This window comes from Papilio machaon, chromosome 6, assembly GCF_912999745.1.
Source record: "Papilio machaon chromosome 6, ilPapMach1.1, whole genome shotgun sequence".
NCBI lineage: Eukaryota > Metazoa > Arthropoda > Insecta > Lepidoptera > Papilionidae > Papilio > Papilio machaon.
This window is the reverse complement of record NC_059991.1, coordinates 4,052,907-4,078,150: the sequence shown is the minus strand read 5'-3', so window position 1 is coordinate 4,078,150 and position 25,244 is coordinate 4,052,907. Positions and strand designations below refer to the sequence as shown.

Here is a 25,244-nt window from a genome sequence, read left to right as displayed (position 1 = left end):
GTACGTTGAACTTCCTTCGTCTATTTACGTATTTTTTTATAATTAAAAGTGTATTTGCGTATTTATAGAATTTTGCCATTAAGAATCAGGTAGGATCTGTTGTCAATATTTGCATTACGTCAATCTCATTTCATTCTTCATTAATTCAATACACGTGATAGAAATAAACTTGTAAAATAAAATATGAATAAAAAGAAAATTATGCGCATTGTGTATTAATTAATAACAGTAGAAACAGAGTTTGGTTTTACCTCCGCATACATCGCCGTTAAACAACGAACGCGGTCAATATCACAAAAAAAGTCATATTAAACGGAAAATAATAGGTACCAAATGTAAATATGTTAAGTGAGCGAGGTGGTAGTACGGAAACATGAATTATGAATGAGTTCCAACTTGGAAATTAGTCACTTTCGACTAAATTATACTGTTGGATATCGGGACTGAAATCGTTAGGGCTGAAAAGTTGGGATCAACGTCTAGTTACATAGAATATGCAACCAAAGTAAGTTTTAATAAATTAATGGATTTGATAACTCAATTCAAGAATAGCACTAAAGCTCAGTTTTATTTTGTTTTTATAAGTCTGTGTACAATTTATTTGTATGGAATTTAAGATTTAGAATAAAACAGGTACAGGACATACGCGACACTAGGTTGTTCAAAACCCTGTAATCTATGAGTCTCTTTTCAATTCAATCAGTGGCTTATATCCTGCACAACGTAATACTTTCATGAACAGAGAATATAAAAAAGGAAACAAATCACTTGGTATTAATACACCTATCTATCAGCAATCAGAAATGATTCGGATGTGCTGCCACCGACTTTTATGGCAGCGAACAGGCAAGAAAAACGTTGTCATGGTTCTCCTTTCAGCGGTTCTAGACAATTTAACTATAAAATATACGTAACATGCACGTGACATATCGAAAATTTTTGTCACATCCATACATTATTTACTTTTCGATTAGCGACTTCTCTAATTACTATGTTGCTTTATCCCCCAGATCGAAAACTTTGTAGCAACCTCTATCTTTGTCGTTATCTCATTTTGGATTTTAAATTTAATTTCACTGTAGAAACCTTAAGTGTTATATACTTGTAAGCTGGATATTTAAATAGAGTAAATACATCGATTGCCTAAATAATTCAGTAACTAGTCAGTTGCTTTAAAGCGCTTCAATTTCTACGGAGTTACCAAGCACTACTGCTTGTTTACGGTAGCTTGAGCATAAGGTATATTTAGGTGCTTTAACATTTTATTAGTAGGTATAGATGGTTTAACTACAACACAAGGCATTAAACAAATTTAAATAGATAAGTTTATATCATTCGGCAATCTCAGTAGCAGATAACGTTAATTTAAATAAGTTTTACGACAATATAAATTCACAATTAATACGAAACATCATCAAATAGCTATTAATCACAATAAAACATTTATAAAGCTGCATCTGTCGCTGTACAGTCATCATTCTGTTGCTCGTTTGTGGTCATTTAAATGCTTTTTCAGTTCACAAACTGTGTTAAAATAAATTAAACAAGGTTATCGAATGTCATTAGCAATTTTTTTTTCTTAATGTGGGTATGTACAACATGTGTCAAAACAGATTTCACAGTCGTACAATCCGATGGTATAAAAACATTGACTAAGAATTGACAATAGGGAACTGGTGTTATTGAAAACTGGTTCTCTCATCTATCTATTAAATTAATAAAATTGCAGCGTCTGTATCTATTATCGAAAAAATAAATTGTATTATTTCGTACACATGATTTATTTACCTTACATATAACGAAAAACCAATTTTCGAAACGGGTGGACCGATTTTGTCGGGACTTTCAATGGAAGATAGCTTACGTATGTTGGGATCACATAAGTTACTTTTATATTCTGCGTTGATGAAGTCGCGAGCGACGGCTAGTCATAAATAGGTTTAGCAAACCTTTTAGAACGCAGATTTAGCAAGATATATTATATGAAATAAAATAAAAAAATTGTAAAAATGAAATAGAAAAAACGTTATGTTTGCACACTTTACTAAACTTCGTAATTTCTATAAATTCCTGCATATATAATATTTGAAAAAAAAAAAATCGCGCTAATTTTTTTTTCAGCTCTTTGTTTTTAGTTCAGGTGCAACGATGAACATTTAATAACCCATTAAGTGGGGATTACTTTTGAATTTCAAATATGGTAAACCGTAATGGAATTGTTTTCTTAACAATTCATATGAATTAAACGCTATGTTATGTATTTTTCTTTATATATATATATACATATTTCCGTTCTCATTAAATGAAAAAACCAATGAAGTTATATGTACTTACAACGTAAAAAAGATTACAGGCTGACGATCTAAAAAACTAGATGTGTTGAAGCATTTTATCAATTAAAAAAAGTCTAGAACTGCGTAATTTAATTTGTACCGCAATGTAACTTGAATAGAGACGTGTTATTAACCTCGCGCCGCACCCCAACGATGTTTCTAATTAACTTTTCTTCCTTTTTTAATTAATAATTAAAGCAGACTTTCGTAACATTTACTGCTTTCTACTACTGAGCGTTACTTTTTAATATGCTGGAATAAAATTGTCTTAATATCAAAAACTGAAGGAAGGACTATTTATAACTTAACTGATTACTTACCGAATATTGGTCTTCAACTTAAGAAAAACGAAGAAAATAAGAGCTGTTACGTGAAGAAACTATAATTTGACAAGAAGTCACTATACCTTTAAAGCGCAACGAACATTCGCACATATTTGTACTTAGACTAGCTGTCGCCCGCTACTCCGTCTGCGTGAAATTCAAAAAATATAATCAGTAGCCTATGTGTTCTTCCGGACTATGATCTACATCTATGCCTTTCATCAAGATCTGTTGAGCCGTTCTGGAGATACCTTCAAACAAACATCCATCCATCCATCTAAACATTCGCATTTATAATCTTACTAGCTGTCGCCCGCGACTCCGTCCGCGAAGAAATAAAAAAAATCTTTATTAGTAGCCTATGTGTTCTTCCAGATTATGCTCTACATCTATGCCAAATTTCATCAAGATCCGTTAAGCCGTTCTGGAGTTACCTTCAAACACACATCCATCCACCCAAACATTCGCATTAATAATATTAGTAATACCTTACTTATCTTTATATATACATATGTAATCATTTTTCTGTTTGATTATATACATAACAAATCTTACAGTAATTACGTACTGAAAATAAATAAATGAAGCCGGGTACTATCAATTATTGCAAACAAAGTCTCGCTAGTTTATTGAAAGCGTAGCACAAATGTATTCCTGTCCTCTTAAATAATTCATGCAAATACAATTACCGAACTGTATTGATACAACGAGTATTTATCATACGTTGCTTTTTGTGCTTATTTTATTAAATAAACTTTTATTTAAATAAAAAATCAAAAACTAAAGACATTAACAGGTTAAATGTCTTCTTTAATACCACCGTGAAGTTACTAACTGGTACACTCAGAGTTTAATATTTATTAAGAGATAAACTTAGGATAGATTTAATATAAAATAATAAAGCAAAAACAATAATTCAATAGAAACTATTAATAGACCTTCATTTGTTCACAAACAGTACAATGAAAGAGAATCGGATTGCATGTTTTGTGTGAACAAAAGAAGAATTTCCAATGTTCAAGATATTTGAAATTATATTGCAGAATCGCTGCAATATCGTACCGTAATACAAAAGAGGTTCTAATACAAATGCTCTATTTCAATAGATACATTCATGATGGTATCCAATGACTGATCTCAATATATCTTTACCATTATTTTACATTAAACATAACTATTCTTATCTCTCAAATAAAAAGGTATTATTTATTTTCATTTGTTTTAGAAAGTTTGAAAAAAAATTGATAAGTCAAGTGACAAGTCAGTGCAAATATGCTACTAAAAAAAACTATTGTTATATAGTTTTTTTTATTTTGCCTATATAGTTTGCCTATGCGTTCTTCCAGACTATTGTCTACATCTGCGCCAAATTTCATCAAGATCCGTTGAGCCGTTGCGGAGATTTCTTAAAACAAACATCCATCCATCCATCTTTCTAAACTTTCGCATTTATAATATTAATATTATAAATAATATAATAAAAATAGTCATATAGTTGTAGAAATTATCAAACTTATTAACATTTTTTCCATTATTTCTTTTAACCATCAGCTATTTTTACTACAACCGTAAATGCATAGTAACTTTTAGTTAATAAAATTAATTGTAAAATTAAATTTTTAAAGTTTACAATATTAAAATATTGAATTAAAATTATTACCTCAATAGCCTTTGTTTTGAACTAATAATATAATATACTACAATAGAACATTGCGTATAAAATAAATTATTTAGTTGGAGGCGTTACAGTTCAATTATTAGTATAGCGATTGTAATAAAGCTAGGCTATTGTAATAGGGAAATAAATTTTCTTTAACAATATAATAATGGTAAATTAAAACAACAAATTTACAGAGTTATCTTTTTATAAATATCAAATTAAAATAGACAATTTATAGAAAACTAAATGAAATTCACTTTTTAAATTAACGTAACTTTAAAAGTGAATTTCATTTAGTTTGCGCACATCATATATTCAGTCTTTTTTGAGTTTACTCTCAGACTGTGGTATGTTAAATTATAATCTGCATGAAGTAAGAGGATTATTTTACTTAATTTCTTATACTATTCGTTTTGTTATGTTATGGGTAGGAGAGTATTACATTGAGAGCTTTAAATATGGATGTGGAAGTGCATATCGTCCCCCCCTACTAGATCTATAAAGAGATGGATGGATTAAGTGAAAGGTGACGTGATTAGGAAGGGAGTGACCACTGAAATTATGAATGATAGATCTATTTGGATGACAAAAACCTTGGCCGAACAACATAGAGCATCGGCATTATTTAATTAATTTATAGGATGAAATAAGGTCATGTAATAAAACTGTTTTAAGTTCACTTATTCGTTTTCGTTTATTCGTTGTACCAATGCATGCAAAAATACTGAGAAGTAATTCAAAAATTAATATTAATGATGAAATCAAAATGGGGTCAAGTGAATGGATCGTTTACTAGAGGGTCGTCGAAAAAACCGCAGTTAAATCTAGATAAAATCTCTATCAACCGAAAAAAGTTTATTGATTGTTACCGTATAAAAACCATTGAGATTTCCGATAAGGACACAGTGAGATATGATATCGCTTGCGAAACAATAGATAATATTGAATGGTCGATATTGATATGTTTGCTGTGACCCAACAATAGGGTTTATAATTAATATTGCGTCACTTCACTTAATTTTTAGGGTTCCGTACCTCGAAAGGAAAAAAAGGAACCCTTTTAAAATCACTTTATTGTGCGTCAGTCTTTTTGTAATAGGAAGGATAATTTTTAACTATGAGTACTTCATAACATCAACTATTCGTTGTACTAAATTCTGTTATTGTAATACTCGTATGTTAGAATCAAACTGTTTAATTCCAATGTGACTAACTTTGGGTTTCTGAGACTGAAATTTCTATTTAAAACAAATTGTTATCTCTGTTTTCTCAAAGATACTGACAGAAACCAACGGTTTACCTACATACCTTAATGACCGATTTTGACGAATGTAATATTATCCGATTCATATTCTTTTCCAGAGTATTATGGGGTTAATTATTACTTAATAAATTACTAATAATTATATTAACTTTGTTAATATATTACTGTTTCAGAGTCGTCAAGAATACCGCGCGGCGTTCCTCAACTACTGCAACAATCAGAATACGGCCGCGCTTGCTGCGTACTACGATTCGCACAACAACTACGTACAACAGTTGACGGCAACTAACGCCATGATAGATCAGTACCACAAGCACACCCTGCCTACAATATTACAGGTAACATTGACTATGTAATATTTTTAGCTCTATAGTATTGATTAAACTATAGAGTCGGACTTTTGTTAATTAAAGTGGGTTTAAAATTGTTTGCTAATCGAACTATCAAAGTTGTCTTGTCCTTTTGATATCTTCATAAGAAGAGAAACACATAAAGATATCGTTACACCAAAACACACTGATTTCTGTACAGAAATAAGCCAATAAGAAATAGTTGTTTTTATTAAGTAATTGGTGCTCTAAATTTTAGGCATAACACTCTTATTTAAAATTAATTAAGAATTTTTAATTCATATAATTACTTTTTATATTTTATTCAAGTTCATTAAAATTCTATTCTAAGCTGGAACACTTGTGCTGGTTCAATAAATAGGGCATCGCTATCACAGCGTAGTATGTCTGGGTATAATATACCGAAGCAAAATATGATAAACACGTTCTGCAAGTGGAAAAACTCTTTATTAAATAAAAAAAATTTAATTTATTAAATAATATATAATATATTTTATAAAATTATCTAATTTATGTTACGATACATACTCTGTAAGAACAAGAGCGCAAGCAAGGATGTTAGACGTAGTATAGAGGGTACGTCGAATTCCAAAACAATGGCATGTTCTTTGAATACTAGCTGATACGCGGTTGTACTTACTAGCAACAAATAACTAGTCTTTACTTCCTTCCTACTCTTTGTTGTCTTTCTCTTGGCTCTGCTCCCAAGCCATTTGCCCTGATGTTAATACCCTAACATTTAATAATGGTCTCCGATTTTAAACTGGTTTAAGAAAATGCAAAGACAATGATGAATGATTGTCTTTTCCTTAGTTCTGTCACTGTATTATTGTGAATCCATTTATTCAAGTTGCACAGCTTAAAAATAACATAACAAAATAACGGCAACACGATTAACGTGCTGAAAACACTTATTGTTATGTTAAAACAGATAGCTTGAAAATTTATAACACCAGTCCTCTTTTATTTTTACCGACCACGTTAACAACCAGCTGTATAATTCAACAGGTACATTTGCAGTTGAAAGATGGTTTGTTTTCGAAAAATGTTTTATTTATATTGTCGAAAATATATCAAAACTGAGTATTATTCGCATAAAGAGAATTCAAAATAAATTATAATGATCACTCTATTCTTTCTCAAGGCTTTATCATGCCAAAACTTTTCCATTTTAAAACGTAAAAGTCTTCTAAAGAGCGCTGTTGTGGCCTGTATTTGAGAGGTTAAAAAATGAAACAAATGATTGTTTTAACCAACATTATTTTTTGTCTATTAAATGATCACGATATATTTTTACACCATAGCTTTTTTTTTAATTGAATCGTATTTTTTTTGCCGTTCTATATATAAACTGGCCATCGAGTTTCGCGTTACGATCTCGAACATCTGATCTGCATATTAGATCTAACTCTTATACTTCACCAAACTTTCAGCTTATTTTTTTTTGTAGAAATCAGCATTTCTATGCACTAAGTCTATATTAATTTGCCTTTCTCTATTTCTCTACCAATTTTTCATAACAAAGTTACAATTAAAGATAAAAAAAAGATTAAATTGTGATATATAAGAAAATAGAGTCAGTTTCATAATTTATAACTCAAGAACGAATGGTGGGGAGGAAGCTTAGAACCAGGACACGGACATAGGATACTTTTTATCCCTTTACCGTGGGACGTGGTATAAAAAGTTTTTTTGTGCTCAGACGGAGTCGCGGGCAAAAGCTAGTTTCATATAAACGTGAGCAGGTAAATGTAAAGCCAGTCGTTGTTCAATCTTAGTTAGGAAAGTTCTATGAGCTAGCGAGCCGCCGCAGATGCTGCACTTACTTTGCTGCAGCCAGCTCGACCCGATTCGAAGCTGCAAACTCAAATCAATAACGACATTGCAATAATACGTAAACAAAGCGTATTTTTTTTTTACAATATATCTCTATTATACCGAATACCTTCTCGCATATTTTTGTGTAGGCCCTCGGGTATTTGATACGTCCGTTCGTATAATTAATCCGTTGGTAACGTATTCTGTTCATTCAAGCCATGCAATACACAACACGTGCTCTAAGTCATTTTAATTAAACCCGTGAAAGGTGTACGAACTGTACAAGTTGTGGAAGCCATTCATCCACTCAGTCAGGTAATTTATTCTCCAGTCATTATACTAAAGCGAAAACCATGTGAATTTTATTATTCTTATTTAATTTTTATATTCGGAACTATTCATAAATTCGTGGTGTTTTATATTTAATTTTTTATATGAAAAAGTGACAAACGAGCAAGCGACCCCTAAAATTCGCCCAAATTTCTAAGCAACCCATAGACATCCGCAATTGCAGATGCATTGCCTATCTTTAATCGATGGAAGAGAGGACGCACAGAAAGGGAATATTTCCCCTTCCTATTCGTCCACTCCACCGACAAAGCTTTTTTTTTCTCCTTGTCGAGAAGAAACAAACACCACACATGTTCGTTATCCAAAAACACAAACTCTATACTTCAGACAAGATATCATCTTCTTTTATTATGTTTTTATTACTGACCTCGTCACAAAAATACCTATAAAATAAACATACCTATAAACCACTTTAAAAGAAAGTCTCAGACCGTAATTTGACTAATTTTTCAAGCCACGATCATAGATCAAGAAAGCGTGAAATTACATTAGCATATTTTATCACACCCTTAGTCAAAGTTATTCGATGCTTCATATATCTTAAGATACTTTACAGAATAATTTTAGTGTGATACTTAAAATAAATTTTTATTGCAGGAACTTGAAGAGATACTGACCGACGTGACGGCAGCTGTTAGCGAAGCTATTTATCAGGGCGGAGAAATTATCACGGATAAGGTAAGTAGCAGACAAAGAAAGAAGCAACGTATATTGGCTGGTTTTCAGCGTGGTTAATTGTTTTTTTTTTTTTGTGTACAGTGCACAAACCAGTTGCGTCGCTACGAGTCGCTGTGCGCGCAGTCCCGCGCTGTGTCTAGCACCGCGGATCTAGCGCACTTGGCACGGGCCCTGCTCACCGCTCAGCCGCCAGCTCGCGCTCCGCTCCGCGCCTTCCTGCCGCCCTACCCGCCAGAGCCCGACGATCCCCCAATCGACGTGCCCGCGGTAAACACAAATATATTATGCCCGAGTGTCGTGTGTTAAAATAGCCTCGATTTTCGATGGTATTGCGCATAGAAAAAAAAATAACATTTTGTTTGTATAAAAAAAATCTTAAATGTACAATGGTTTGCAATCAAATTATCTGTCTCTTATTTACTAATTGATTAAACGAAATAAATACATTCTTAACAAATCATTTCATATTCAAAACCAAACAGTAACGTAATTGAATGCTGAATAAAGGTAGAATTTCGTCCAGCCTTTGTTATTGCGAGGTCGGAACATTTACAATTTAAGAACAAAGCTCGGACAACATGAAAAACTATTTCATGTTCGTTTGCAAAACAAATGTGTAGAAACAACTTCAGTGATTTGAAACCGTCAAATCAACGAAATGGAAAAAATCAATCGAATGTAAAAAAAATCTCTGTCGTCCGTCTTATTCGAAAGTAATTTTGTTTGTAATGTGTTTTTTATTATTCGCTAACAATGAGTAAAACTATTATTCCTAATAGGATATTTTAACTACATTCCTAGTTTTAGCAAGATTCAATGGTCTGTGAAAGATATTAGCAAAATCAACTTCTTTTACTATTAGAATACTGTCATTTTATAAATTTCTAGTAGACACGATTTCTTCCTTCCAATTAAGACCGACTGAGACCACAAACACATTTAAGCCTTTGGCAAAAAAAAAATCAAACTACCCTACAAGAATTTTTGGCATCTTTTATTGCAATTCGTGTGTTATGAAAAATGTGATGTATTTGTTATTTAGGAGACAATGCCGCCGGTACTTCGGGGCGAAATGTTGCTCGACCGCATGGATATCAGAGAGGCGCGACTTAACTACGAGCAGTTGAGGAAAGACGCGCAGGATTTAGAAATGCAGATTAAACAGTTGCAGGTCAGTAGACCATACAAAAAAAAATTACTTCAAAAGTGACCATTATTGGGTATTCATAATTGTATAAACCCACTTGAAAAGTCAAGATATGTCTATACCCAGGGTTTATAAAGGACAAAAGAGAGGAGGAAAAATATGTAACCAGTTGTAACCAGCCAAACTAATATGTAACTAAGACAATAGCTAATACACTATAACATGGCATGTTGTTTTAGTCGGTTATTAAAATTATAATTTTCCACTCTGTAATTTAAGAAAAAAAGTAGTAAATACTCAACAAAATAATTATTTACTTTAAATTATAAAACGCAACATGACATATATAATCTGTTCCAAAAAATCAAATTATTTTTAAAATATCTTAGAGAATGATTTAATAAAATTTCACTTTATCCTATCAGGACGGGCTGGATTCCCTCGCGCGCATACAAAGCCGTAACCTGGAGAGTAATCTCTACAGCAAAGTCAACGAGATACAGGTAAATTATGTAAACAGCTCTTTAAAGGGTCTACGGTAAAGGGATTGTGGACTTTGACATTATAATTTACGTAGTCCATTCTACGGACACGATAATTGAAATATAATATCAACTTTAATGGATAGCCCATTGACGAAAAGATTTAAAAAGTTAGAAACCAAAAATATTTCTTTTCCGGATTATTGAGTTATAAATATAATAAAAATTATGTGATATGGAAATCAAAAATCAATTTCAACCCAAGAAAAATGACTTCCCGCTTACTTCTGTAGTATGAAAATAATAAAGATTGAACGTAAATTGTGAGACATCAATGTACGTCATGGATATACCAGACACGAACAAATTTAGTTGCCATGACATGTTGCGTGACAAAATATAATTTGTTTTTAGCGATATTGATAAATTGACATAACCTAAAATGACTGAATAGTTAGTAGGCATTTTAATGTATTATACTTTTTGTTCTAATAAGACTAAAATATTGAAATATAAGCAGTAATTGAACTATGTAACTTACACGTCATCAATACTTAGTTAAATTGTCAATAAGGGAAACCTTTCGTAATAATAGTGTGGCGAATAACCAAAATAAATGAAAATAATTTTGACTCTAATATATTATTACGATAATGATGATATTAAAATAAATAAGCAGTTATTAAAACAAGGGTAAAGTATTAGGACAACGTCATTAAAATATAACGCTTCGCCAAACAAATCATTATCCGATTACAAAGAAAAATTCTTTTAAGATAAATTCAAAATAAGAGTTATTATTTTTTTCTAATATCATAAAACACACTAATTATTTTGGACTGTTTAACCGTTGGTTTCTGAAACGAAAATCTCTATATAGAAAACATTATATCGTCAACCTGTCATCTTTAACAAAACAGGCCGGCAACGCATCTGCGTTTCCTCTGATGTTACGGATGTCCATGGATCTGGGATCAATTAATGTTAGGCAATCCTGCTCGTTGGAAAAAAACAGAGATGTTATGTTTTAAACGGTTGATTATGGTCTCAGAAAGCCAAGGTGTGCCGACCCTTCATAGTGAAAAGAGTGGGGGAATGATGATAACGAGATGTATATTTTTATTAGAACGTGCCTTATACTATTTTATTTTTAACACGTAAATTTTCAAAGTATTTATAGCGACATCTATTGTGCTGCAGCAAAATGTTGCTGTGACGAGTCGTCTTGGAAAGAAGATCTGTCCATTTATTTCGCTAGATAGAGTTATTGTACTTCTGTTTCCCGCGACAAATAAAAAATTTAAATATAATCCTTATCAGTAGCCTATGTATACTTCCAATGTTCTACATCTATGTCAAATTTCAGAGAGATCCGATGAGCCATTCTAGAGATATCATGTAACAAACATCTAAACTTTTGCATTCATACTAGCTGTCACCCGCGAATCCGTCCGTGCGGAATTAAAAAAAAACTTAATACGTAGTCTAAGTGAACTTCCAGGCTATGTTCTACATCTATGCCAAAATTCAGCGAGACCCATGCAGTCGTTCTGGAGATAACTTCTTACAAACATACAGCCATTCATCCATCCATACATCCAAACATTTGCCTTTATAATAATTATTTAGAAGTAAGATATTAGTAAGAGTTAGTGAGATGCTAATAAAATCAAATGGTTTCAGGAGGATATTTCGCTGAAGAAGTACGACTACAGAGCAACTCAGCTGCATTTGGCAGCGGTCAGAGCTCAGGTAAGTGCATTTAATAAAACATGAACCATTAATCCACTTTTACGTGGAAATATTTTTCATTTGTTTGATATTTCTTTAGTTAGCAACACCTAAATCTTTCACACAAGACGAAAAAAAAGTTTTAATTCGAATATGCAAGTACATAATATTATGTCATGAGCCTATGTTCTTTGGCAATTTATGATTATTATTGGCGTTAAATTGAAAAAAAAATCATGTCGTATATTGTTTACGTTAATAGCGTACAAAACTAATACCTTACACAACTAATAGGTAAGTATTTAAATAATCTAACCATCGTATTGAAAATTAATTTTTTTTAAGATGTTCCGGACCAGACAATCGTAATTTCACGAAATATATGTGATGGCAATAACGCATGCGCTCTGAATAATGCACTCCGCCATATTACAGCTCAATTTTTATTAAATTAATGTTTATTTTTTAGTATTTAGGAAAATTATGACCAATATTTACTCTCGTAAATTACAACACATATTATTCATACAAAAATCTTTTTTTTTTTTCTTATATTTAGGAAGTTTTTTACATATTATATGGACATGCGTGCAATTTTTGTACTGTTTTTTTATTTTTATTCATTGGAACAAAGAATAACATTAATGTATTGACATTAAGCTAAGGATATTTTGTACTGTGTCGCAATGCGCACAGCCTCCGACGGTTCACATTCAGTCTGAGAAGAGATCTCGCGAACTAACATAACCTAAAAATTCACACTACGTAACAGATTCGATTATATTTATAGATACGCGAATAAGACTATTATTTTCCGTCCAGTGATAGTTATAAATTAGTTCGCAAAAACGGATAATAAAAGAAAAATAAAATACCGTGCAAAAATGGGGTGGATTTCTATGAAAAATCATATGGTGAGTGATATTATTGTTTAGGTATTATTTATATATTTGTATATTTTAACATTAACTGGATAAAAATATAGTGTATGTAGAGTTGATAGATGCTCAATGTATAAATTGGTTTACTAATAATAATATTAGTTTTTCATTATAATAAAAACTAAACGTCCTAAAATATTTGTTTCTTTCTTGCTTGTGAAAATATCTGTTTAACAAAATATGGAGTAAATTAGAAAAAAAATATTGCATTTTCCAGCCAGAAATATCTAATACAAGATCGTTAGGAAAAAACATATGATATGCAATCAGATACATTTAGTAGTTATATGCAACCTTAAATACTTGTAAAAAAACCAGTATGTTATCATTACATTTTTTAATAATAATAAAAAAATTGCAACATATGTTGTAATTAGGTATAATTAAATATTAAGTCGTTAAAACACATTATTGAATTTTATACGCAAAGTGTTTGTTCATTTAATTTTCATCGCTTGCTAATTAAAGGAAAGATTGAAATATTGAAAACTTTATATAAACTTCACCTATTGTAATGTCGGTTTCCGAATGATGCAAAAAATTACTTCCTACCGAAACAAATTCTTTAAAATTAGACTCTTTAGAAGCTAAATGAAGCGAGCTGCAGGCGCGAACCTCGACAATTTTCCCGCGCCGCGTCACCGCGCTGCGACTTATACGCCACAGCGTGTGAATTCCGAACTAATTTACATCAAAATATGACAAGAAGTCTGAAGTGAAGTTGGTCTTTATGCAGTTCGGTTTAGGTTATTCTTGATCTGATTCTGTATCTGTGAACGTGATCTGTGTATATCAGGCTTTTCTATAGTGGTTTGTGCATGTTTATGTTGTTGTGATCTACGAAAATATTGTTAAAGTTCAAAACGGACAAATTTATAAAATACAAAAGCAAAATTTAAAGAACTACGTAGCAACGATTGCCAAGGTAAGATTGTGTGTTTTTATACATTTTACGATTATATAATGTAATGTACCGTAAATAACTAACGCTGTTAAATTAATTATACAATGAAATCAATGATTAATTGTAAAGTTGTAAAAACTTACTTATAATAAACAAAGTAAATTTTTTAACTAATACGTTATTATTATCTTAAAGCGTTTTGAAATAATACGATTATAACCTAAAAATGCTTATGTGTTTAACTTTATGAATAAGAAACTAAAAGTTTTCTAAATAAAATTCAATTTAATAAATTCTTGGTAGCGCCTTCTCATTGCTTGTTATAAAAGTCCTGTTTGGTTGTCTAAACGATTTGTGTAACATTTGCGCGGGAAATTTTATGACGTATCGTATTTTCACTAAATTTACATAGTTTTGTATTAATTTGAACTAATACAGTTTTACTATTTGTTTAGACTAATATAACTATTTTTTTTTTTCAGGTGAAAGACAATTTGTTTAATATTACGTGTATACGTAATTGTTCACTCCTGTTATTATGAAAACTATAACGATAAAAAGAAACAATAATCATTCCGAAGATGACCTTGTACGATATAAAATTAATAAAAAATACGTCAACAATGCTAATAAATCTGCCAAGATAAAAACGAAGAAAGAAAGTTTGGATAATGATGATGACAATATTCGTTACAAATTACCTGCAGTTTCAACAAAAACGAAACAAGACAAGAAGTCAAAAGGCAAACCAAAAATTAAAGTAAATTTTTGGAGTAAAAAACTAACTAATCGACTAAAAAAATCTGAAACCAAGAAAACCGAATCTAATCAAAAACATACTGAAGAAACAAATAAAACCTCTTTGTTATCCAAACCAAAACCTACAGAAGTGAAGGTTCGAAAACAAGTATCATTTCTTCCTTCACCTCTCTTCTCGGACAACCATGTTCCAATGGTTACAGTCCCTGATGATTTAACATTACAATTAAATGAAGAGGAGGCAAATGCCTTACATGATGACATGAATCACACTCACACAAATAATGAATGTAATAGTGATTCAAGTAAACTTAATGAAAGTAATAATGATTCAAGTAAATCTATTGAAAGTAAAACATTATCCCCACAAGTGAGTCCTAGAAGTAAAAGACATAAAAGAAGCCTTAATAACAATGACACTAAGAGTCAGGGTAATGAAAATGAGCTTGAATTTTTCTCCAAATATGTCGTTCAGAAATTAAGAAAAATGGAAACTGATCAACGGATATATTCTGAGAACTTAATAAATACTGTTCTAATGTTGGGTCAGTTAGGAGAATTAAATGGAAAGTCAAAAGTTAGTGAACCATGATAATAATAGTGGTTTTTACTTAGGTTCAGGTTTTTAACCTGATTAATTTCACTTGTAACAATTGCCTTCCAATAACATTTATGTACAAACTTTAAAATTACATAATGTCCATGTAACTGTTTACATTGCTGTGAAACTTGTATTAACACTCTTTCATTCTACGACAGTATATACGAGTGTGACAGTAATGTAATTCTATGGTAATATTTTCAGTACATATTTAATTATATAATTACAAACAAAATACTTAACATTAAATACCTAAAGTACATATCTTTGTTGTTACCATTAACTTGATATTTTCTATACTAATGTTCTTTCATTATTTTTTTTGTGAATATAACCAATACATGTTTTGTTGAAAATAAATCAAGATGTTTTTTATAACATTATTTTGAAAAACTTGATTGTTTCTTCATAAGAGTAAAATGCACAATTGTTGTTTTAGGGTTGTACAATGAGTATATAAATACAATGTTCATAGTTATAATAAAAATATACATTTTAATTGTATACGATGGATGTATATTTGTATATTACTAATTTGGTCTCATGATGTAGGTTTTTTTGATTAGTTTTTGTGACTAGTAACTATAACTAGTGTTTTAAGTATATTAAAAGAAAAAACATTTATTTATAAGTAATCTAAATACAAATATATTTTTTATTCAAGTTTACCAAGATATGTAAAGTTAAGTTTTTTTCACTATTCTGTGATGGCATTGTGCGAAAGAATAATAGATATTTGGGTTTTCAATGTTGAAACATTTCTAGAAAAACATAATAATGTCCCTTTCCTTCTCTTTGAAAATAACAGACAACAATATGTTTCGATAATAGTGTTTTTGCAATGGAAATTCAGTTTACTTTAGAATAAGACCATAGAACATGCTAGAAAATAGAGTAATCATAAATAAATAACCTATAGATTGGACTTTTAACTTTGATGTCTACTCCAGAGTTAATCTACGATATCATTTTGTGTTGTAAACCACAACACTAAAGAAATTGACTCCAATAAAAGGACTCCGGAGGTATTTTTTTTACTATAGTGCTCCGGATTGATCTACAGGTTATTAATCTATGGAAGTTATCGTGTTTGAATATTTCTAGATAATGGTTGATTAAAATGTAATATGAAAAGTTGTATGCATAAATAATGACTGTTGAATTTTGAATAAATACTATAGAAGGTTTTGTTGTTTGTTACTATGAGAAGACTAATTTTTTTTAATTTCTTTTGAGAATTACACTTGACAGTTTATTTTTTACATAATCTAGTTTTTATTCTTAGTTTGGTATAAGTATATATTTTAGTTTAGTATTTTTAACATATTATTCATAGTTTTTACATAATAATTTAACCTATTTAATAAAATTTAATAACCGTGACAGTTAGACAGTACAATAAAAATGCAAATGTCACCTAAATTGTGATGAAATATTTCGCAATCATTCTTATCATTTGAGTATAATTAACCACACGGACCACATAATTGCTTCATTTTTCAAAAATTCTTAAAGGATTCCCATTTACTGCTTGGCTTTACCTTATTTTCTTAATTCATTGTCTTGGTATGCACAAATAGAAAAACTAATGGCTTCCATTTTGAATCAATTCTCCACTTTCAATGATCCTTTCTATCTCACTTTCTTGTTAATTTAATTGAATAGTCTTAAAGGTTTATTCTTGAGTTTCCACTAAACTCATTTCATAGTCAAAACTGTTTTTTTTATTCTCTTGTACCATTTCAACTAAGCTTGTGCTAGGATTATGTTTTGAATCGAATACAATAGTCGAATGCCCGCCATTCGAACCCTGAATCTTACTGCATATCTTTACCTTTTACCATTATGATATTGACCATTCAAATAAATAAAGTCCTCTTTAGAGAGAGATAGCATTTTGTTTTTACACTAGTGTTTTACCATTGGATTCACGGTTAGAAAAAATGTACCTTCTAGTATATTAGAGCTTCATTAGTCTAATTGAATTTGTTTAACATACGCTAACATGTATACCTACTGTCGAATCGACTTTCAGACTGTTACTATACTATCCTAATAATTATTATGATAGAATACTCTAGTTTTTTGTTGTATTTATGGTACAAATATTTGTATCAATTTGCACAGAATTTGTGTAAAACAATACGTTGATTTGTGTTGATTAGGACTTCTTTTTGTCGAGTGCTTTTTTCAAGGAGAATGTGAGAAAAGTCAATATTTCCACGAGTATTTCGGCAGTGGATTAACGCTTTTAAAACATAACTTATACTGTTTCGTGTGATAGTTCAATGTCCAATACTCGTGGGTAACATTGTTCTACAAAAGTGTACTTTCTTTTAGGCCGGCACATTTAGTTGATTGAAATTTCTGGTCATATTTTGTTTACTTTAAAAACTTTATCAATGGTTATATTGATGTATTCAATTTTTATTAAAGTTAAATTAAAGTTTCGTTATTTTTCAAGTAAAATCTATTCCAGTAAAGTATTTTTTGTAAAATTACAGTTTATTTAAACTAGTTTATTTAGTTTAAATAAACTTTTCAAAAACATTGTTTATAGATTGCGCTATCTTGTCGATTGGGACTTCATTTTTTATCGAGGCTAGGATATTTTAATCAAGGTTAGGTTAATAAAAGGTTTCAAACGATTTTTTCGACGTTCTTTCTAAACTAAAGATCGTTTTTAAAATATTCAGAATGTTTCTGAATAAAACTGTGTGTCTAACACGTGGAAAGTTAGTATGGAGAGATATTTCTGTTATGCTATAGTATAATTAACACAAATATTAATAATATTATTTGCTTGGTGTAGTTTTTTTTTTTTTAATTAATCCTCCACGCGGACATATTCACTGGCGCCAGCTATAGTTTAATAATAAATTTTACTAGCTCTCAATAATTTATTGTATATTATGTTCATATCGTCTATCCCACTTTCAAATGCAGAATACGGATACCGTTTTAGTTCCCTCTGCGGAGCTATCTATTTACCAGCTGACTCCATTTGAATGTGTCAAAGGAGGCCATTCATTCTGTTGACTTTGGAATTTACGATAGATTTTGTGCCAGTATGAAAATTGCACTGTATTTTCGTGTTCCACCTTAGCTTCTAATAATTTATTAACATCATTTACACTGTTAAATTGTACTATAATAAAATCATAAATCACTCGTCCATTTGTATGCTGGTAGATGATTATATTATTGGTTGATAATAATAATAATAACTGCTTTATTGTAACACTCATATACACAATTATGTGGAAGCCTTGGTTCCTGAACTAGGGCAAAGCCCTGTGTTTCAGGAGCCAATCCCTTCCCCCATTATCATCATCATTAAATTAATTTTACATTTAGTGGTAAAAGAAAAGAAAACAATCATTTATGAAATTTTCAAAAAAGAAACAAACATTAAAAAAAAAAGATATAACTAACTTATTTTCGATTTTTTTTTTGCATACGTGTGTTTTAGATTGGTGCGTGTGTATGTGTGTGTGTGCGTGTGTGTTGTGTATGTTTGAGTGTGCGTGTGTGTGGGAATGTTGGTGTGTGAATGTATCCCTATGAATATGTCAGATGTGCGTATAACTATAGATAGATAACAATAGATAAATTAGCAACTAGTTTTTTTTTTTTTTTTTTATGAGACAGTTGTAATATGTTTTTTTTTTCTATTTCATTTTAAGTTCTCACTCTTCAATACTTATAAGATTTTCACAATCTCTGTAGTCTAGGTTGTTTAGCCAATTTTTTGCATGTTGTTTCATTTTATAGTAGTTTAAATTATACACATTGTGTTTTTGGTTAAGTAGGTTGTATAATCTAGGTGCTTGAAAATTGTATTGTTTTCTTGCCATTGAAGTTCTAACTACGGGCAACGGAGATATGTGTCTTCTTTTATTTCCTGTTAACGTTCTGTTTCCATTACGATGATAGTTCTTAATACACTCAAATATGTAACATTTTCTAACACTCATAATTTTAGACTTTTTATAAAGCTCAGAGGTGGGATATCGGAATGATGATAGACTAAATACATTAGTGGCTGTTTAATTAAGTATATCAAACAGATTAAGGTCAAACCAATTAACTAGAACCTACTTGTTTGTCTCCGATTAGAGAACAAAGAATATTATACAACGCATCGCATTGTAAACATTTATCATCCCATAGTATTGGGTACCAAGCAAATAAAGTATTGATAATTGATAAATCTTTAATAAAGATTGATTTATTTGTGGAGAGTATATTATTTCCTATAGGTCTTTCAATCGAAATAAGTGCGTGTTGTTAGAAAACGGTTGCCGGGCGACGCCAGAAATCCGCCACACTACATCCGGCGCCTGCCGCCGTTAACTTGCCCCTAGCGGCAGTCGCATCACGCCCGTCGTCTCAGATGGATGCGTGCCGCGCTATCTCAGCTTCGCTCTATCACGTGAATCTATCCACAATCATCATACTTCTTTGTTAACTTAATTACAACATGTGATTGTTGAATTAATCTTACTTTTTATTTTAACTTTTGCAAAGTTATTAAATTTTTTATTAATTTTCTTTATAAAATATTTTTAATCATTTATTTATCCTATTAAAATTTACAAAAATTGAACAAGCATATTAAAAAAATAAACATAATGGATTTAGTACATCGATTGCATTATCTGGTGTTATCCCAAAAGTCCGATCTTATGACGATGGAAAGGGAACAGAGGATGCGGATGCGACGCCAGTCCAGCTTGCCTGAGTACAGTAAAAATAAAAATCGACAGAGATTGGAACAAGCCTATTTCAATGATGTAAGTTCTTATACCTTATTACTAGTATTCGCAATATTTAAAATGAGTTTTATTATTTGTGCACATTTGTTGTGGTTTGTACTAAAATTATTTTCAGTTTTCAATTACTTTAACCTATTTAGGTCTCCACTAGAAAAGTCGAAATCTAACATATGTAAATGTTTTCCCGAAGTTTTGCCGCGATTTTTAAGTTCCCTTGACAATAGGACCGAGTTAAATTTTCTTTACGGTCAACTTCTTCGTAGAATCGATTTTCTACAGTTATATACAACATAAGGAATGTTTTATCTTGTGATTTAATTTAACAAGAAAATTCTCGTCTTTTTATTCTCTAGCTATTTATGGCATATTTAGTGTAAAAAAAATGTTTGCAGTGGTAGAAAAAAAGTAACTAAAGCAATATGCGACAAAATTGTTTGCTTTCACTACTGTACTATTTACTATACGCAAATTTTCGAATCTAATATAAAACTAGTTAAAACATTCGATTTTTTTATTAAATATTGTATATATTTAATTAAGACACCGATAACGTAGCGGTTGACGGACTTCGTATTTTTGATTTCGTCTCCATTCTTTCAACTAATGAATTTAGATTTGTATAGGTATATTATTTCATAGCGAAATTCAACTTCGCACTTTCATTTTTTTATCCACAAACCTAAATTTGCCTTACAACAATCACATGGTCACAAAAAGTACGTACAAAATTAGATTTATAGCGAATAATTTCTTATCAAAATTAGCTAATTAATAGTAACGGATTTTACATATAGGTAACCAGCTAGGTATCTTCTACATATATGAAAAATTTCAGCATGATCAATTCAACTGTTCTGAATATACGTAGTAACAAACATCCATCCATTCATTTAAACTTCCGGATTTATAATATTAGATAGTTAACTGCCACACTTCCATACTACCACATTACAATTTCCTACTACTCGTAATATTTATACTTATTCGTAATTTCCATGCAACTCTTAATATCTTATAAGACATACCATCTTTGATGAAGATGAATATTCGACTACGATTTTCAGGAGCGTCTTCAATGACCATGGGGCGAATGCTTATTATTCTAAGAGCTGTTAAATCAAAAATACAGTCATAAAGTTTAACATTCTTATTTCTTTAGATATATAAAATCACCTTTCTTCAACGACATTATCCAACATAATTATATCTTTGACGCAGCCTTATAACTTATTCGAGGAATATAAATTAGCAAAATTTCGTCAACAAACGTCTTACAAAGAATACAAATTTGTTTGACTAGATTTGTTAAATTAAATTTCCCTCCACTCGACTGATCTTGAGTGGTTTGGTGAACGGTGAAGCAGAGGATTTTTTGGTAGGAAAATGTTTTCTATTTTTTCCTTGCTAATTATTCGATTAAGAGTTATGAAAGTTGTGTGTATGCTTAGACAGATATTTTATGTATCTCCGAGTGCAGAGTCATATCAATTCGTAGATAGTGACTGGCAGTTGTAAAACATCGTAATTCGAAAAAAACGGACGGAAGAAAGGTCAAGTGTCATTAAAAATAATAGCATGATTTATACAAGACGTTGGACCGCTTACTATGTACTTTTTAATTTATATGACTATATAAAGTTGACAACTTTTGATGACAAAATATGATTTCTTGAAGCTAACAATAAATTTAAAAAAATGGTGACCCCTTTAGTGTCATTGACTCGCCTGGCGTGTACATTTTAACCCTGTCTTTATTTAGTATAGCAACAAGTTAAACACTACATGCGGTGCTATGGCTTCATCTTAAAAGTGCACACGATTTATTCCTATATTCAGCTAATAAGTTGGTTTTAAGAGTCAAGGGCAATACTTGTCTTGCACTGATACGGTACTGCTGAAGATAGGCGCTCTTAAACACGATAGATTTTATGGCTTCATTGTCTTCCTAAAGATTTTAGTCGTACTACATACGTAATACGGGTGTGTCGTAAACCTAAACATAACTGGAAAGGCGCGTCGCTAATAACAAACTTTTAGCATTTGGGCCTTCTTACAAAACGCAATACAATCATACAGGTTCGTATACAGACACGCTTCGTCGAAACTTCTGTCATCGTCAAAGCCATTTGCTCGCTACCTCTTTGTCAAGATCGTTATGAGAAAAGTCGCTGCGATCTTCAAGATGGCGAAGCTAATCTATACAGTTAATAATTTGTGAATACGCGTCAGCCGAGTAGTTGCTAGTAGTTGCCAAACCGGGACGCAGAAGAGAAAGAGGCTCATTTTCATTTTGCTTTTCGCTTAATTTGTGTTTTTCATGTTTGAAATGCAATCAAAATTATTATGAATTAAAAACGCGGAATTTTATTGAATGCGGCGCGGGGGAACGATTTGTTGGGGTGTCGGTGCTGTTCAAGTTTGACCGGGACGCCGGGACTGGGATCTCAAACCGGGACTATCCCGGTCAAACCGGGACGTAGAGTAAGCCTACCTATACTGAACGAATAGACAACTCGCGTCAGCGCGATGCAAGGCTACAATTTGAGTTTCAAAGATTTAAGTAGCCATACTCCACTACCAAGTGATTAAAAACTGGAAATCGTAACCAAATGTCTATTAAACTTCAGATTATCTTGTAACTTAAGCTGACTGCCCGTTTGTTGGTATTTATAAGTTTGGCATTTTCCTACCGCTTTCAGCACTCAAGACGTATTAGCATAATCGTACGAATAGTTTATAAACTTATGACCTAAGAACTTTAAATCTGATGGTCGTATATTTTCTACTCATCCATTACGACGCATGTCTTAACTGACACGTATTCATTAACATTGCGTAAACTTAGTTAACTGTGCGAAGGTTCGATAACAACAAGGTCTCAACCCTTGAAGATTTTAATCGTTTAATTTTACATTGAATATTTTTATAGCTTAAAAAGGAAAAGTTAACTATTTAAAAATCTAGTGTTTTGTGTTTTTTTTTGTAAATTACATTCACAGTCTACAATGTAAGAAAAATCAAATTGGCAACAAGGAAACCTTGAACTGTTTACACGTGTTCGTATTTTCTGAAAGAACTAGTATTTCTTGAAAATTACCTCCTCGCTCGGGAAAATTGTTTATCATCCATATTATCTGTATAACTAAGAAAAATTCTACGCAATTTTATCCCGACTGTGAATGAAATTTATATATTTAGGTTACAAATTATACTTGGATTTATTTTATAGCATAAAATGTTGCATATATGTAATATGTGTATTAGAAGAAACCCCATCTAAAATTTCAAAGTGAACATGATTTTGCTCTTACAATCTATACAAAATATCGGAATTATGTAGACTGATCATTAAACTGTTAAAGTTATTTTAACTACTTTTTTGTTATATCATTATGGCTGCTTATTAGGATATTAGTAAGCAGTATCCTTTTGACCAAATTGACGAAATATCTTCCATTTATACGATTATGATTATCATCAATGTAAGCGTACTCTGATTATTATTGTTCTATTATCTCGATTCCCTTTTATTTCCATCAGACGGTAACGAATTGTAGCATTTCTTCATATAACGAGCTCTGAGAATCTCTTATTTATCTACCTACTACTCAGTACCCACTTGTTGGGAATTTGAAGTAAATCTACAGACGCGACCTTAGTTTGCGAAAATTTTCAAGTGAATAGCAAACAACACGGTTTATACGTCTAGGGAAAATATATATATTGGCTATAAGTCATATTCCAAGATGTTTTTGACCTTTGATACAAAATATACTAAAAGAGCAAAAGAATAGAAAGAAGTGTCGTAAAAATAAAATCGATTGACTTTGTCGAGTCGACCTGACTTATCACATTAGGTAGCAAGCAATCTGCCACAAAGTAAACTACCTTCCCAAGTCTACACGTCTCAAACGTATCGCTTCAGGGCTTACACCCACAAAGTAAACAGACAACAAAGGAATTATACCGTTTCATTTCTTTGGTCTTAAAAAGAAGACGCAATGTCGAATGAGATTGGAACATAAAATTGTTTCGAATGAATTTGAACTTCTTTATAGCCTCTCTTAAAACCAGACTCATAATAGAGATGAACGCTAATTTTTATTTTACAATCTCCTTTTTCTTTTAATTAAGTCCCGACAGTTATAAAGGTGAATTCTCAAAGGGGAAAACAAAGTAAAGAATGGCACCGTATAACTGAGCGAATAAAAGAAATGTAATCACAGATAACGTTTCACCGCCGCCCATTCACTTTTGATAAGAAGCTTTATAACCCAGCATTTATTTGTACTTGACACGAAACTAGGCGTCTATCTTTATGTATATTTAAAGTAATCCCAACTCTTAAAAGCATTCGTTTACATTTCAAATAGAAACCATTAATGTTGACCTATCTCTAACTAGGCCATTACGATTAAATTCGCCGATAGGGCTCTGATAAATCGTGGTCAAAACATAGTGCTCTGAAATTGTAGGGCCTGCCTGAAAACTTGCAAAGGAAATACACGGTCACGCAATCGTTAATTAACTCAGTTCTCGAGCATTAAATAGGGCATTCTATTAGGTTTTCAAAATCTAGTTCATTAACATTTTTACGTTTAAATAAATCCACTACGCACATTAAATTTGTTATATCAATATGCACTCTAGTATTATTGACCTCTGCTGTATACTAGCTGTCGTCCGCAACTCCGTCCGCGCGGAATTTAAAAAAAAAGATAATAAGTAGCCTATGTGTTCTTCCAGAATATGTTTTACATCAGTATCAAATTTCATCAAGATCCGTTGAGCCGTCCTGGAGATACCTTCAAACAAACATCCAACCATCCATCCATCTAAACATTCGCATTTATTATATCAGTAAGTATGTCTGTCAGGTGCTATTCGTTTATAAATTACACAAATAATTACATTGTAAGAATTAAAGTATCAATCTATATACATGTACAAGTACAAAAGATAAATAAATTTGGATCAAGTCAATTGAAATCGTAAAACGTTATTATAAAGAGGTAAAATTTGATTGTTTATTTGCATTGAATAGGCTCCGAAACCAATTGTTAGAAATCTCCACTATCCTGGAGTGACTTAGATGATTACTTATAATGATTACTAGATATTTTA

General features: G+C 31.2%; 2 protein-coding genes across 7 annotated transcripts in view; both read left to right on the top strand.

The window, feature by feature from the left end:
• LOC106714961 overlaps window positions 1-25,244 on the top strand; it is a 167,364-nt gene that overhangs the window by 124,052 nt on the left and 18,068 nt on the right. For all 6 annotated transcript variants that reach the window (XM_014508111.2, XM_045678215.1, XM_014508105.2 and 3 more), the window contains 6 exons: window positions 5,754-5,918; window positions 8,697-8,777; window positions 8,859-9,044; window positions 9,820-9,948; window positions 10,350-10,427; window positions 12,090-12,158. In XM_014508111.2, the coding sequence (XP_014363597.1) occupies window positions 5,754-5,918; window positions 8,697-8,777; window positions 8,859-9,044; window positions 9,820-9,948; window positions 10,350-10,427; window positions 12,090-12,158 (708 nt within the window). The remainder of the gene's footprint in view (window positions 1-5,753; window positions 5,919-8,696; window positions 8,778-8,858; window positions 9,045-9,819; window positions 9,949-10,349; window positions 10,428-12,089; window positions 12,159-25,244) is intronic.
• Window positions 13,792-15,490, top strand: LOC106714964. Its single transcript, XM_014508113.2, has 2 exons — window positions 13,792-14,003; window positions 14,465-15,490. Exon 2 carries the CDS (start codon window positions 14,521-14,523, stop codon window positions 15,331-15,333), a length of 813 nt encoding a protein of 270 aa, XP_014363599.2. The 5' UTR covers window positions 13,792-14,003; window positions 14,465-14,520; the 3' UTR covers window positions 15,334-15,490.